The sequence below is a fragment of the Malaclemys terrapin genome, chromosome 17, assembly GCF_027887155.1.
Source record: "Malaclemys terrapin pileata isolate rMalTer1 chromosome 17, rMalTer1.hap1, whole genome shotgun sequence".
NCBI lineage: Eukaryota > Metazoa > Chordata > Testudines > Emydidae > Malaclemys > Malaclemys terrapin.
Window position 1 is genome coordinate 13,670,191 of NC_071521.1, and position 15,461 is coordinate 13,685,651.

The 15,461-nt window shown below is 53.0% G+C and overlaps 1 protein-coding gene across 2 annotated transcripts in view; it reads right to left on the minus strand.

Annotated features, from left to right (window-relative positions):
* Positions 1-3,503: 3,503 nt before the first annotated feature.
* SH2D3C (SH2 domain containing 3C) overlaps positions 3,504-15,461 on the minus strand; it is a 46,876-nt gene continuing 34,918 nt past the window's right edge. For both annotated transcript variants that reach the window (XM_054007896.1, XM_054007897.1), the window contains 8 exons: positions 14,458-14,906; positions 13,165-13,289; positions 11,083-11,648; positions 9,713-9,828; positions 8,859-9,030; positions 7,775-7,886; positions 6,485-6,691; positions 3,504-4,700 (listed from right to left, as the gene is read on the minus strand). In XM_054007896.1, the coding sequence (XP_053863871.1) occupies positions 4,525-4,700; positions 6,485-6,691; positions 7,775-7,886; positions 8,859-9,030; positions 9,713-9,828; positions 11,083-11,648; positions 13,165-13,289; positions 14,458-14,906 (1,923 nt within the window). In that variant the 3' untranslated portion in view covers positions 3,504-4,524. The remainder of the gene's footprint in view (positions 4,701-6,484; positions 6,692-7,774; positions 7,887-8,858; positions 9,031-9,712; positions 9,829-11,082; positions 11,649-13,164; positions 13,290-14,457; positions 14,907-15,461) is intronic.

Genomic DNA, 15,461 nt, shown 5'->3' on the forward strand with positions numbered 1-15,461 from the left:
GGCAGTGACCAGGGTCCTCGGGGTACAGGGCCCAGGGGGAAGATTCCTCCTGTGGGGCTACCCAGTGCATGGCTGGGTTTAGCGCAGTGGTCCTCACACTTCCTATTGGGGACCCCGTTCACACAGCAAGCCTTTGAGCGCCCCCCCTTATCAATTAAAATGGGGAGGGGGGTAATTTAATCTAACGGGGCTCAGGCTGTCAGCCCCGCACAGGGCTGACAGACAGCTCGTGACACCCACCTAGTAACCTTGCGATCCCCTGAGGGGGCGTGACGCCCAGTTTGAGAACCCCTGATTTCGTGTCGTGTCCACACTGCATCCCAAATGAGCAACTTCAATTCCCACAGGTGCCCAGCAGAGCTCTGCCTCTACCCCCGAAAGTGTAAACCACAGCGGAGGGAGAGCATTGCAGCAGGGTGGCTTGGTACCAGATCTGGGCATTTCTGGGATCATCCTGATTTTGGAGTGGTCCAAATGGCTCAGGCCTGGCTCATGGGGTCTCAAAATAACTGGGAGCCCAGGTCACGTTGCCCTCTTTAGTCAGTGTTGGGATGCATGTGTTTGCCCCGCCAGACAAACTTGCATTTGTGGGAACCTAAGGCAAGGGCGAGGAGAGAGGTTTTCACCTGACATTTGAAATGAGATGGAGCAGCGATGAGGGGATGAGCTAGAGAGAAGTCACTCCACATGACAGAAGCCGTACAGGGGGAACCAGCACTTGCTGCACTCATGGATGGGTGCAGCTAACAGAGTCTTCCAATACATGCATTCGGCATAGCACAGTGAGGATCTCGCTTAAACTCACACCTGGTGATTAGTACACAGGTAAATTTGCTATTTCGGGGTATGGGAGCGCTCCGGGGGGCCCCCATTTTCATCCTCTCATTTTGCCTTGTGCACCTGGGCATTGCAAACGGGTTCCCTTTAACAAAAAAGAGTTTGAAGCAGCTCTCTCTGGAGCCTGTCCATCCGCCCCCCTCCCAGCACTGAACGGAGGAGGTTGCTGGGAAGATCACTGAGCATGCCCCTCTTGACTTAGGACCGAGCATAGTCACTCCTCAGCGCTTGCAAGCCTGCTGGTTTGGGGCAGGAGAGGACTCTAAGGACCTGAGCTCAGGCGGATGGCTGGCAGTGTCAGGCTGTTGCCTTTTTAGTAGCGAGCTTTTACTGGTAAATTACCCCCTCCCCCTGCTGCCACCCCCCCACAAGACACTTTGACAGTTGTTTGCAGTGTTGTTGTAGCCATGTTGGTCCCAGGGTATGAGGCTGTGTCTACGCTAGAGACCTTACAGGGGCACAGCAGTACTGATGCACATGCGCTGCTGTAAGATCTCTCGTGTAGCCGCTCTATACCGATGGGAGAGGACATAATTAAACCACCCCCAGCGAGCGGCGGTAGCTATCTCAGCGGGAGAAGCTGTGTGCTGTGCACATTACCATTTATGCTGGTGAAAATTATGTTGCTCAGGGGTGTGTTTTTTTAAAACCCCTGAGCGCCATAAGTTTTGCCGCCATAAGTGGTAATGTAGATATGAGAGACAAGGTAGGTGATATAAAAGATACTATTGCCTCACCTGAGTGCTGTGCACACAGGCATGTATGTTGGTTTAACTTATGTTGCTCAGGGCGGTAGTTTATTCATATCCCTAAACGACATAAATTATACCAGCATAGGCTGTAGTGATAAGACACTTTGAGTTACGCAACTCTAAAAACACCACGGGGTGGCGCCTTCTCACTAAATCAGTAGCTCTCCAATTTTTTCCAAAAGATGCGGCACATATTGTCTCTTGGTTTCCTCCTCTCCCTGCACAACCTCATGGATCTTCTTCCATTCCTTTCGCAATCACAGCCGCAGCATTCCAGCAGCAGCCACAGCAATTCCAATGGGATAACAGAATTCCCCAAACCCTAGGTTTTGAGTGGTTTTACTTTAAATCGGTTTTGGAGCCCATAGTCCAACCATCAGCCAGAGCAGGCTGGTGTGGTCACCAGAATTACAGCAAAGCAAAAAAATGTACAAGCCCATCAGGAGTTCTAAGTTCTGGAGAGGTTTTTACCCTGCAGTTGGCTGAAAATGCCAAACCCAGAGGATGACTGGGTGATAACCAGCAATGATCATTTATGAACGGATGGGTAGACAGCTTGTTCTGGTGTAAAGCAAAGAAGATGAAAAGGTGGATAGGTTTTTAGAGCTAGGTGCTGATGACACCCTCAGGTGTCTGTTACATGCTACATGTTGTTGCATTCAGGGCTGAGTGGGTTAGTCCCAGCCCTACAGACTGGGCTACTGTTTGATAATGTTTTGAAGCCCTTAGTGGACCTCAAACTCTGGGGACCATCTGAGTTTGAACATAAGCTGATGAGTCGTCCCCACTAGGCAACAAACGCATTATCAGAAGAAGCCCACTGATCTTTTGAAGGTATGTGAATGCATTGTCCTCAGAAGGAGCCCTGCTGTGCCTAGGATACATCGCAGATCATTTCCCCCATCGTCTTTGAAAGGCATGTGAAATGCTTCCCAAACAGCTCTCCAGCCTCGAAGGATACTCAAGGAGCAGCACTTCACAGTCATCCAATAGCCAAATACAGCCATGAGTACAGAAAGCCCCTAGTTTGAACAGTGGTAGTACCAGCCTTAGGAGGCAATCAGACAAGAGTACCTGACAGCAGGCTTGAAACAAGAGCTGAATTAATTGGATGAAATTTGAGACTATCTTTGTAGAAGTACAGAAGCACTGCTCCACTGGTATAGAGCATGGTGAGAGAGAGGGAGCGTATGTGGGACTTATTTAAGTCTGGCCTGAAACATCTAACCCTCGATCTTGGTGCTACTCCTGATGGGAAAGGATTAAATGGACTCTGCTGACTCATTGTTGCTGGTGGCTCATTGCCCCATTTGGATAAAGGAGGTGGGAGTGACCTTTTGGGGAGACAGGATCTAGGGTGTGGGCTGAACAGTTCTGAAGGAGGAACCCTAGGAGCAGCCAAGTGCAGTGAGAAGGCTTGATGTGAACTCTGTTACGCATTGGGGTGAGGTTTTGACTCTACATTGTGTTTAGACATTTTAGGTTGCGAGCAGACTCCTTACAACCAGGGCAACATTATCATTTTCCCTCTATAGTTGGCTTGTCTGTTAAGATTGCATTAGCCAAATTAGGACTTAATGGGTCAAGTTAACTCCATTGAGTCAACTGGAGTTACACCAGGAGGGAACAGCAGGAACAAGGTCAGCTTCACTACGTTCCTGCCTCCATCAGGTGCAATTACTATTACTTAATATGTTCTCAAGCTGTTCCCACTGCGACTGTTCTAATTGTATGCCCCAGGTGCATTAAATTTCTTAAGTAATGCCAACAAAAGAAGAAACACCATCGATGCTTGGGGCACAATACATAGACACCACCGACACTTGGGGCGTCAGTACAAACGCACCTTGAATGGTACGAGCTTGTGTCACTATAGAAAAGTATTTTAAAATGTTCTCCAAAGATGTGAGTCCATTGAGGAAGAGCATAAAAGTTTATTGTATGTAAGAACCAAAAACAACAACAAAAATACCCCACTTCCCCCATGATCTATGTACACTTATTTACAAGACGAAATGACGCGAGCATAATTATTTACAAGAACGCCCTCACAAGTCTGTACATCAAGAAGTAAATGTGAAATTTATTTACAGGCAGAATTAAGAGGCCTCAGACAAGACAGAGAAAAGATAAAATATCTGAGGCCAACAGGCTGTACGAGTGGGGGCGGCACTGGGTGATCATAGCAACTGGACCCCACGTGGCTGAGAACCAGCAAGGCTGAATGAAGAACACAACGGTAATGAGATACCTTGTGATTGCAGGGCCAGAGGAGGTGGATTTCTGGCTTCACAGGCATCTTTGTGTAGATCAGCTGGGATGCACACACTGGCCTAAACTACAGCTGAGAATCAGCAGGAGGTATCATGGCTGGGAGTGATCAGCGCTCTCCTTCCTCCACAAATGTGCCGCTCAAAACATTTGCACCGGGACTGCCCAGGGAATTTCGATAGGATGTTAGTGGGGAGGGTCCGTTAGTGAGATTCCACTATTGATTTGTATTGGTGGTTGAGGAGGGGAGATCACTGCTTTGGGTGGAAATTAAAATGCAGCCTCCTGTAGTTTGCATGTGCGGAGCACGGATGGATCTATATCATAATAGCTGTTCTGGGCTCCCTCCCCCATCAATCTGGCATGCTGGAACTTTTCAGAAGGTTTCTCTTCTCCAGAGAGCTACAGCTGTACCCATCCCAATGCCGCGATTTCACTTCTGGTCAGTTCTTTCCTTTGCAGATGTTAAATGCCAGCTTTCTTCCTCACGCCCTCGCGCCTGGCTGGCTCCCCTTCTGGGTCTGTGGTACCCACAGCTTCCTAGCCCCCATGGCTGCATGAGGAGTGGGCTGGCTTGCAGACTGGGGACCTGGTTACTTGGCCTTTTGAAGGACTGATTGGTGCCACCCTCCCCCTGTGAGTTTAACTCCGAGTCCCACGTCGGTTACAGTTCACTGAACCGCACAGAGGGCTCCAGCTTGTGGGACAATGCGGTGAGGACCTTGTCGAATTTCTCGTAGCGTTCCCGCTGGCTGCTCTCAGCGCCGCGGCTGCCCCACAGGAGACGCATCTGGAACTCAGTGCTGAAGATCTCAAGGAGCTCAGCCTTGCCCTGGAATCCTGCAAAGGACACAAGACCCAAGAGCGTCAGAGAGAAGCCAGCCCACAGGGGACAAACTCACCACAAGCATGCTCTGAACCACCCTAGCCTAAATGGAGCAGCAGGAATTCCTCTGCCCTTCCAGCTCTCCGGGAGAAGCAAACTGGCCTGGGGCCATGAGCTCAAGAGAGCAGATGGTAAAATGGGTTATTCCAGGAGCAAGGTTGGGAGGCTGATGGTTCAGCCACACAATGCCGGTCTCTATCCTGGAGAGAGATTGGCTGAAACATGGACCTTCTTACTAATAGTCCTGCAATAAGCTACGAGTTACCCCACATCCAGTCCAAGGCCTTAATGACGCTCTGTTCAAAGTCCCTTCAAACACAATGGGCCAAATTCTGCCTTGACTTGCAATTCAGGGTGACCAGATGTCCTGATTTTATAGGGACAGTCCTGATATTCGGGGCTTTTTCTTATACAGGTGCCTATTACCCCCTACCCCGATTTTTCACACTTTCTATCTGGTCACCCTACTTGCAACTCATGATTGCTGGGAACCGCTGTGTAACCCAGCTTAGGAGAATCTAGGGGGAAGCGTTGGGGGTGTGATGGGTGTTTACCCCATGGAGGCAATGAAAGAGTTAATGTGGCTTGGAGAGGCCAATTATGCTACCTGGCTGCACCTGGAGGGTGGGCCAGGCATATCTGATGATGAAGCCCAGCTGGGTGGTACTACAAAGACAGGAAGTCTGCAGCAGAAGGTGCTGCAGGAAGAGACAGTGAAGAACTCTGCAGTCACTCCCTGGGACTAGAGTGTGGGAGGGTCAAGGAGGAACCCAGAGGCAGAATTGGCCCTGGGATCCTCTCCTGAGTAGAGAAGTCTAGCAGGAAGCCAGGAGTTACACAGAACAGCCATTGGGGATGGAGCAGGCTCTGGTGGTGAGGAGCCCTGAAGATAGGGCAGAATCTGGACTTCCAAGGAGAGAACCCAGGGAGGTGTTAAACTGAGGAGCAGAGAAGGATGAAAGGTCAAGCCGAAGGACAGCAGAAGTGGGTTTCCATTTGTACTTCGATTTTGTTGGGGGATTCTAGCGGGAGCCCTGTATGGCCTGGCCCTGAGAGAAAAGTAAACCCGGAGAGGCTGTGGGAGGGGCCAGCTGATAGGCTACAGTAGGAAGGGAGGCAGCAGAAAGGAGTCTGACAGAGCAGACCTTGGCTGCTGGTTATAGAGTCTCTTGGACTGGAACGCAGACTACCGGTAGAGGGAGAGCCTGGATTCCCTACCAGTCCCTGGGGAAGGTGGTGTGAGGCCCATTAGATGGGGATAAGGACAGTGGAGAGCCCTAAGAGAAGGGTGTGAGGACCTGGGACTGAAGAGCTTTTGTCAGGATGCTGGACTGTTGTTGAACTTTCTGTTATGCTGGATGGGGTGAAACTGACCTGGCTGGAGCTCTGAGCTGGGAGAGGAGATAGATCACTGCAGGTGGTGCTGATGAGAACCTTTTATGCCATACCCAGCCACAAGGGGGTGCTCCAGTGGTGAGTCCCCTTTTCCACAGGGGTAAATGCAGACCACTTATTTACTGCCAGCAACCTGGCATCCCCACTTCTGTACAGGAGAACGGCCCCAGTTCTGACAGCGGGGCACCCTCTGTGGTGTGGAACCAACTCCACAGGGATGGGAAGAGGAAGATCTAGTGTTGTGTGGACCTTCCTCTTGCCAGTGGATATCTGGTGCAGCCTGGAGGGGCTCTTTGGCCCAAAATGAGTTGGATATCACAGATCAGACTCAATGCTTCCTTACCCTGAAGCTTCACCTCTGCGTTGGTATGGTACAGTCCCCCGTGATGCGCCACCATCCGCGCTGCTTCCAGGTGGGCCATGACAACCTCCACGCCATTGTCCGTGTTTTCCCAGGGCTCAGGGCTGTCCAGGAGCGCGGCATCCCGCTCCAGGAGTGTAATAAGGGGCACAATATGAGGGAAGGTGGTGTTGGTCAGCGGAGGGCCTTCTGCGAGAGAACAAGAACACACCCACATCCTGAATTCCCTGGCTACTGCCTGATGTTTCAAGAGCCAAAGGGGCCACTTCATACGCTCACCCTCAAAGTTTGTCATGGTGAGAGGTGCAAGACTGAGAGCACTGTGGACCGGTGCCCTCCAGATAGCTACAGAACAGGTACAGTCTGGACAAGATTCCCCCAAACAGGCACTTCCCAACATGCCCCAGTCTTTACCCCAGAGAGGAGGGAGACCCTCCCAGGAGCAAGAGGGCAGTCCAGTCCTTGGTCTCTCACTACCAACAAGGGGGTCAGTTAGTACCAGTTATGGCAGTTTGTGTGATGTGGACAACTCTCCTCTACAGACAGGTCTGGGACAGTCAACTCATTTCACCTAGGTCACTAAACAGAAGAGGCAGGACTGGTTGGAACGGGGAGGCAGGTGTTCCAGAGCACACGGGTTGTGGGCAAGTGAACAGCTGGACTCCATTAGCTTGGGGTTGCAGCTTCTGCAGGGTCTTGCACCTTCTGCATCCTAGCAGCAGTGTGCAAACGCTGACTGTAATGCCCTTGGCCTTGCTAGGCAGGGGGAAGCTCATGGAGGAGGAAGGATGGACAGATCACAGGCAGCAATCCTACCCTGGCAGTCCCAGTGGCGTTTGGTGGCCCATGACTTCAGAGGTCTTGGAAGGAGCTGCTGCTGCCACAGGGTGGAGTTAGGTCCCAAGGGGAGGGGAGGAGTAGAGCCACCAGGGACAGGAATGGGGAAGAGGGGGCAAGGGGAGGGTTGAGTGGGGTAGGAGGGATGTTTTGGGTGACTGGCAGAGAGGCCATGGTGTTGGGGGCTGCCCCTTTCCAGGGGGCTCTCACTATGGAAATACCCATCAGGATGACAAAGAGTCTGGCAGAAAGCCAGGTGGATGTAACTGGACACACCCGTTTCCCCTCACTCGTTCAGTGGATGATATGGGAAAATGGGACAGGGGCTAGCCCATCCAGAGCTCCGGGGAATTGTACGGACCTTTGAGAGGGAGATTCAGAGCAGAGCACAGGGGAAAGAGAAATGCCAGGCGAACGACTCTTCCTCCCCGTTACCTTTTCCTTCATTCAGGCTCTTCAGGAAGGGCTTTAGCTTCTTCTCATAGAGGATGGCCCCCTCGGTGTGCCGCTGGCGCAGCGCCATCCAGGTGTGCTCTAGCCGCGAGATCTGGAAGCAGCAGCAAAGGAGGGGTCTGACCATGGGACTGGCAGCAACATGCTCTCAGCTCTACAGGGACTGTCCCACTAACGCACTGGGATTCCGACTCTCATGAGGGACCAGCAGCACCAGCTAGAGCTGGGGACAGACTAATTCTGGGTGGATCTGCCAAAGCACCTCAGTCCTGAGCTGCAGCCTTCCTGCTATTCCAATCCAAGGACACCCAGGCAGCTCAGCTAACACGCCTCGCTCCTACCCTGCCACACCTCCTCCTGCGCCCATCTAGGATCCCCCACAGCTTTGCTATAAACCTCGGCCCTAACTTGCAGCCTCCCCTCCCGGTCCTCTCTGCGGACTCCCTTAGTTGTGCCAGCTCTCTGGGCAGCTCTAAGCTTGACTGTGAGAAACTTGACAGCTCATCAAAAGAATTTTTGCTTTGCTGGTATTTTTTCCTTCCTCCGTGGTTGGTGACGGACAGCGAGAGAGATGGGGAGGGCAGGGAGCAGCTCCAGCTCCTTTGAACTAGGGGAAAGTGAGTTCCCAGCCGGGCTTGATTTAAAGTTGAATTCTATCTTCTGAAAGGAGCAGCTTGGATTGCGAGATGCTGGAGCCTTAAAGCAGTGATTGTATCATATTGGACGGCGACTTCATTTCCTCCGAATAATACAGCCCGGCAAAGAATACCAAATCATGGCCGTACGGGACCAGGCCATTTTCGGGGGTTGGGGATGTTCCCATCCTCGCCATTTCCCTATAGCTCTTTTCTACTCTGCTTCAAGCACTGTTCTGAGTTATACCCAGGATGAACTGGACCCCGTGTCCCCCACAATATTCTCTCTCCACTCTTCCCCCACCCCAACGTGCTGGCGTTTGGGGCTCCAGGAGCCTGAGGGATGCAGTGAGGTGTGTGTGATTTGGGGAGGGGGGGTGGGAGAAGGGGCCAGGCTGAGCTGAGCGCTCGCCACAGAGGGGTTTTGCTACCTGGGTCATTTCCAGCGCATTCATCACAGCAGCAAAACTGAACATGTTCCCCAGGGTGCTTTTCAGCTCGGCAGCCAGCTGGATGGTCTTGTGCAGCAGGGCTGCCCTCTCTTCCGTGCTGCCTGTGCAGCCCAGGATATCCACCGCAATCATTATGGACATGGTGTGGAACCTGACGTGGGAGGAAACAGAGAGGCTGAGATGTCAGATGAGGAAGGAAGCAGAGGCAAGGGAGTTAGGAGGTGGCGAGGGGCGCTTGGAGCGTCTTGGCCGCTGGTTCAAATCTGACCCAAGTGGGGAGTGGCCAGAAGATGTCCCCATCATGACGGCTCTGTGGTTCCCCACGTGCAATGCATTGGCTGCCTCAGTCCAGTGGGACACGACTGGAGGCCTCATTGGCAGGCTCAGCAGAGAGGCTGAGGACTGAATGGTGCCATGGAGCCTGGACTCCCCCTAGAGGTGGGCCATCAAGGTCAGGTTTGAGGCCCATCGGGAGGCCAGCACTGGGTGTGATGCTTGCACTGCAGCTGCCTGGGGTGCGTGGCTAAACTGAGGATTTCAGTCTCCGGGGCCATTACTCTGGGGCCTGTCGCTGTCGTTTCAATAACCCACTGAAAGCAGATTGGGGGCAGAGCATTGTACGGCGACGGAAGCTGCATTCGGAACCACAGGCCAAACTTGCCAAATCTGGTGGCAACAGCGAGTCCCCGAGGTCCAGAGCAAGATACCGAACCGAGTGGGGCTGAGCCCCACAGCTCTTCTGGAGTCAGGCAGGGTTGCCTGGGACAGGAGCCAGGGCAGCACTTGCTTTCCCAAGTCCTACAGGCCCCCTGCCCCTTTGCTTCCCAGCCTACCGTTCTAGGAGGTCGAGTCGAAGTTGATGGCCGTGGGGCAGGGTGAGCAGCTCCATGCCTGAGCTCACTCCCATGAGCCTCTGCATCTCCTTGGTAACACCCAGTATCCTAGCAACCTGCAACAAAGAGGGAAAGCAGCTGAAGCTCCTCGGATTGAGGGGAGGGGGCTTGGCTCGGTGCAGAGAAAGTTTTCGCTCTGGACAGGCTCCGCTGTGAGGCAGCCACAAGCTTAGGTCTTCCCCCTGCCTCACCACACAGCAGGTTCAGCCAGGAAAGCACCGATGCTTGGGACTCCCTGAGCCGCTGTCAGCGCGGGGTTTACACACACAGGGCACGCCAAGAGATGGACGGTACTGCATGGGTGTGTGTGTGAAGGTACTAAACCCTGTGAGCAAGTGGAGATGCACCCAGTTACCCCAAGGGATGAGTTTGGCCCTAAAGCCCAAGATCCCCTGATGTCGAGAACCAGTATCCAGACCCTAGATGGAAACAAACTCTGGAAGTGAAAGGGCCTGGACGGGGCAGGCCGGTGGCAGGTGTTTGAGGACAGAGTCTCAGCAGTGTCCTTGGTGGGGCATGGCTAGTATGGAGCCTCTTGAGGCACAGGTGGGAGAGTCAGGAGATCTGGCTTCTAATCTTGGCTCTGCCAATGACTGCCTGGCTTGGGGCAGGACACTTCTCCCTGGTCCCCAGATAATCCTGCCCTACCTCACGCACAGGGGCCCGGGAGGAATGTAATGGCTTTGAGAATGGACAGTGCTCTTTGATTACAACCCAGCCCTAGGAAGATGGCTCCCATCCAACCCAGGGGTGGTGGTGACTAGGGTGGGCCCAGCTGATCCCCAGTAGATGGCCTGTGCAAAATGAGGTGGATTGTCTCAATCCAATTCTGGGTGCACAAGTCCTCACCTCGCAATGAGCTCTCACGTAATTGGCATTGATTGTCCCTTTGTCAGCGGTCTCAGAGAGGCCAAGGGCTGAGTGGGACCAAAAGAGACTCAACTCCCCTCATGCCCCTAGAGCACTGGTAATACTAATTTGCCCCCACAACACCCTGAGAGGTCAGCCACACACATGCATTTTACATATTGGGAAACTGAGGCACGGAGCACTGACGTGACTTGCCAAGGGTTACAGAGTCACTGGTGGATCTGGGATTAAAACTCAAAGATGGTCAATCCCAGCTCCGTGCTCAGTCCACCAGACCCCACTCATCTGCTCAGCTGGCACCAGATAGGTCTCTTTGAGACGCTACATTCTCTAGTTAAATGTCAGCTCTTCCAACAAGCCCAGCAAGGGAGGGGTTAGTTCAAGGCAGCAGGTCATGGGAATGACATCGCCCTCCCCACCCTCCAAATCTCCAGTCATACCAGGCAGTCCACTTTGGTGATGTGTCTGGCAAGGGCCTTGGCATCCACCTCTGCCAGGAGCTCCTTCACCTTCTTAAGCACAGCCATTTCCAGAGGCTTGTTTTCCAGGGGGATCAGCAGGGACTGGAACGCCACAGGGTTGAAAGACGAGCCCATCTCCACAGTGGGTGACACAAAGCCCACAATGTCCTGCTCCCTTTTCATCCTCTGCCCTGCCTCGCTGGAGCCGTTCTCTGCAGTCACCCTCTGACCCCCCTCCACCTTCAACCTCTCCACATAGCTCTTAGTGGGGAGCGGCTTGGTGTCATGAGTCGGCCTCTCCTGGCCGACAGGAGAGGTGGGGTGGAGCTGGCAGTAATGCCCTGTGTCCGGGTCGCTATAGCTGTTAACAGAGGGGGAAGGAGAGGCCGTGGAGTACCCATGGCAGGGAGTGGAGTGGGTACTATCAGCCAGGTCTGTCAGGGGGTTGTTTCCTGGACACAGCTGTGGCTCGCTGGATCTTCTTATGACAGGAGAGGCTGGGGTAATGCCACCAGCTTGACCCCCTTGGGGCTTTAGCCGAGTCACTGCAGAGGGAAGAAGAGACCCAGTTACTGTAGATCAGAGAAGAGACATGCATCCCAGGCACACGCATAAACACGCATGCTGCAGGCCAAACCGAGAGATGCAAGAGACCCAGCTCTCAGATAGAACAGACAATCTGGATCGGGACCTATGAAGTTACAAATATCTTTGTCATGATCGTAAGAACTTCTAGCCAGTCAGAGGGCAGAACTTTGAGCCCGTGTTATATTTGAGGTTGCCAAGGACTGGCAGAAATTAGAATAGTTTCTAACAGTTGTACCACCCTAGGGTTTAGTCCCCCCATCTCATTCCAGACTAGCTGATTCTTTTTAAATGGTGGTGTGGTGTAGGTAGTTAGGAAAGATTGAGGCCCTTGTTTTCTGTGTACTATTCCTTTAAGTTTCTAAGATCTGCCTCTGTGCAAAGACAGCAGACATTGTGTTCTCAGAGTGGCTGCAGCCTGTTACATAGGAGATTCTCACACTCTGCTCTCTCTGACTGGACTTTCATTCTCTCTGGATGTTTTCCCTTACTCTGAAGAGGGGTTATTTTAGACAGTTGGTGTTTCATTAGCAATAAGTGATGCAGCAGGCAGGTAGAGTTGTAGGAAAGAGATCGGTCATAGGGTGACAGGCCTTTTGGAGGAAATTGGGGCCAGTTTACCCATGACTAAAGCCGGTGAGACAGCCTTGGGGCTAATTGATTGCCCAGGGGCTAACTGATCATCCATCTGGCTGGTTGGTGCTTAACTGCTAGGTAAGTACCGGATTTTAATATAAAGGTCAGCAGAACTCAGTTGGAGAGGAATCAGTATGGTGATCAGTTGGGGACAGAGAGCTCTTGGAGAGAGGATACCCCACAATGCACAAGGGGAGCGCCTCCTAAACCAGTTATGGGAAGGACTGTTGAGAACTGAACCCCAGTGCTGGGTAGGAGAGATGGGAAAAATAAGCAAAGTCCTGATGACAGCAGTATCCTGAGCTCCAGAAAGGAGGACTGAGGGTTATTTATGTAAAGAGAACTGAAGGACTGGCGAGAACAGTACCCCAGCTTCCAAGAAGCTCTTTATCCACGGAGGATCCAGACACCGTGGAAGAGGGGGCACCCCAACAACAGAGCTAGGAGTGGCATCAGACTCAAATTGAAGGTCGTTCCCTGTTTGGGACATGTTTTCTGTTGATTAGTCGTTCTTTGATACAAAATTGTTTTGGACTTACAAACTCAAATGGGGAAACTGAGGCAGTATCCATAGTGTGGCACCTGGCCACTAGGGCTGAGGAAGGGGTGAAGCCTGACTCATTGACAAGATCTGTATTAAGCATGTAGAGGCCAGTGTTATGTGCCACAGGGCTAGTGTCTATCTAGTAGCAGCCCGGCCCAGTTTGCATGCCTGAGCCTCTGGTGTCACACCAAGCGAAGTCCCTCCCCTCTTTCCCCAATTCCACTCTTCATACTATGGATAATGCACACTTGAGTCTCTGTGTATGACTGCTTTCCACGGGGCTGAGGGATTCCTACCGGTGCTGTAGGCCGGAGACAGTGGGCTCTCGGAGATGGGAGACATTGGGGAATGGAGATCTTGGATTTGGTCCACGCTGACTGCGCAGTTCCGGATGACGTCTCGATGATGCGGTAAGGATACGCTGGGGGCGGGGTAAAAATAGGTCAAGTCACTGATCCCTCAAAACACATGGCTCCTGTAGACGCTCCAGGGTAGATGCCAAGGGACAAATTCACAGTGTAAACGCGTGCAACTGTCAGTGAACTTGTGTCTGTTTGTGCCAGCAGCGAATTTGGTCCCCAGGCTTCAGGGGTGGCTGGGGTAATATGCCCACACCCCAGGAGAGGGCACACAGGACTCGATTTTCAGGAGAGCTCCGCTCCCGTTTACACACCAGCACAAGCAGCCGGACTTTCAGAAGTATGTGGTTGGGAAGCTCTGCTGAAAGCCCAGTCTGTGGGGATGGGGTTTTCAAGAGTGCTGAGCACCTACGACTCCAGCTGAAGTCAATGGGAGCTGCAGCTGTTCAGCACTTCTGGAAAGCAGGCCATGATTCTCTAGGAAATGCTCAGGACCGTCAGCGAATTCAGGCCCAGCGCGTCGGCTCTGTAGGACCAAAGTCAGAAGAGAAAGGTTTGTGCTCGTTGTGTATTAACAGTCAGTGACAGCCGTTTGCGTTTAACCATTCTCCTCTCCCCAGCCTGTCCCCACCCTCCCCCTAGAGGGCTAGTAACCCAAACCAGACACATGGGGCTGTGCAGGAGAAATAGCCAAGAAATGAGGGGAAATTGACTCGTTTTGGTTTCACTGCCTACGCTGACCAGAGGGCAGAACTGAGCAGTGAAGAGTAAGTGAGAGTTTGACAGTTCTTTCCATTTCCCATCTCTGGCGTGCTTGGCAAGGCCGGGGTATGTTGTTTTTTTTTTAAGATCCAATCAAATGAAATTGGCGGAACGTATAACCCTACCAAGCTGGTCGGGTACCCTGTGCATGCTTGCTGCAGCTTTAACTGATCTGACTCACTGGTGACGCTAAGGGGTGTTAGCTCAAAGCGCTCTGTGGCTCTTAGCGAGGAATGCAACCGGTTGCTGATTATTCTGGTGTGTTGTCCAGCAAGTTGGGGGCTGAGGACTAGGAGTTGGGATTCCTGGGTTCTAGTCTGGGCTCTGCCATTGATTTGCTGTGTGATCTGTGGCTAGTCATTTCCTCTCTTGGTGCTAGTCTCCCTGAATGGAGATAATCCCAGGGATGTGGTGAGATGTCAAGGCCCTCTGAGACCCTTACGTTCCACCTTTCACTTATCTCGTTACCTGGTGGGGCACCCCTCGCCCCTGGTGATCTTGTCGGCCGTCAATCCGTCCGTCATGGTGATGCTCCGCCTCTTGATGTGCCCCCCTTTCTGGCTGGCGGGGCTGTGGGGCCCGCTGTGCTTCCCATTGGCTAGTCCGTAGCTGGCCTCCAGGTAGCGCAGCGGGAAGGTGCGGTTGATGGGGCAGTAGACGATGGCGCCGCTCTGCTCGGAGACGGCTTTGCGGTTCCCCACGTAGAAGCGCACCAGGGCAGGCACGTTGTCAAAGCTCTCCTGCTCGAACAGGTACTGGATGTGGGTGCGGCCGTCGCTGGACTTCACCATCACCTTGTTGATCTTGAAGTGCAGCGGCTCGTTCCTCCAGCGGCACGTCAGCACGTAGTCCCCCAGGCTGGTGAGCGAGTCACGGATCAGGAAGTCCCCGTTCCTCTGGACCAGGCTCTCCGACACCTGGGGACGCAAGGCGGAGATGATCAGACCTCCCCTGCTCTGGGTGGGCGCCACCACAAGCAACTTTCCATAACCTGGGTGGGGGATGGGTGTCAGCGGGGGATAGGGATCTGTGGGGGGAGTGGCGGGTGGTGTTTGGATCATGAAATAAATTCATCCTGGAGGGGATGGAGAAGACTTAGGTGCATGGTGAGAAAGAGGGAGATGGCACTAGCCTAGGCCCAGCCCTGGGCCCCGATTCTCCCCTGCCCTGCACTTTGTGCAGTCATTTACAAAAGTGCTGCAGCTCTGACTGGGTTGCGTTTTGCACCATGTTGCACTGGGGTAGGTGATTTCACCAGGTGCACGGCAGTGGTGAATCAGGCCCCTGATCCAGGCCTCTCACGTGGCTGCAAGGAGCTTGGGGGAGCTCTGCTAGCTTCCTTCTCAAAATGCTCCTTGTTGCATGAGCTAGAATCTCAGTCCCATCCCCTGAAACTGTGGGGTGGGAAGAGACCTGCCAGGACACAGAATGGGGGCCAGATTCATGGAGTTTCCTAAGATGGGACCTATGCC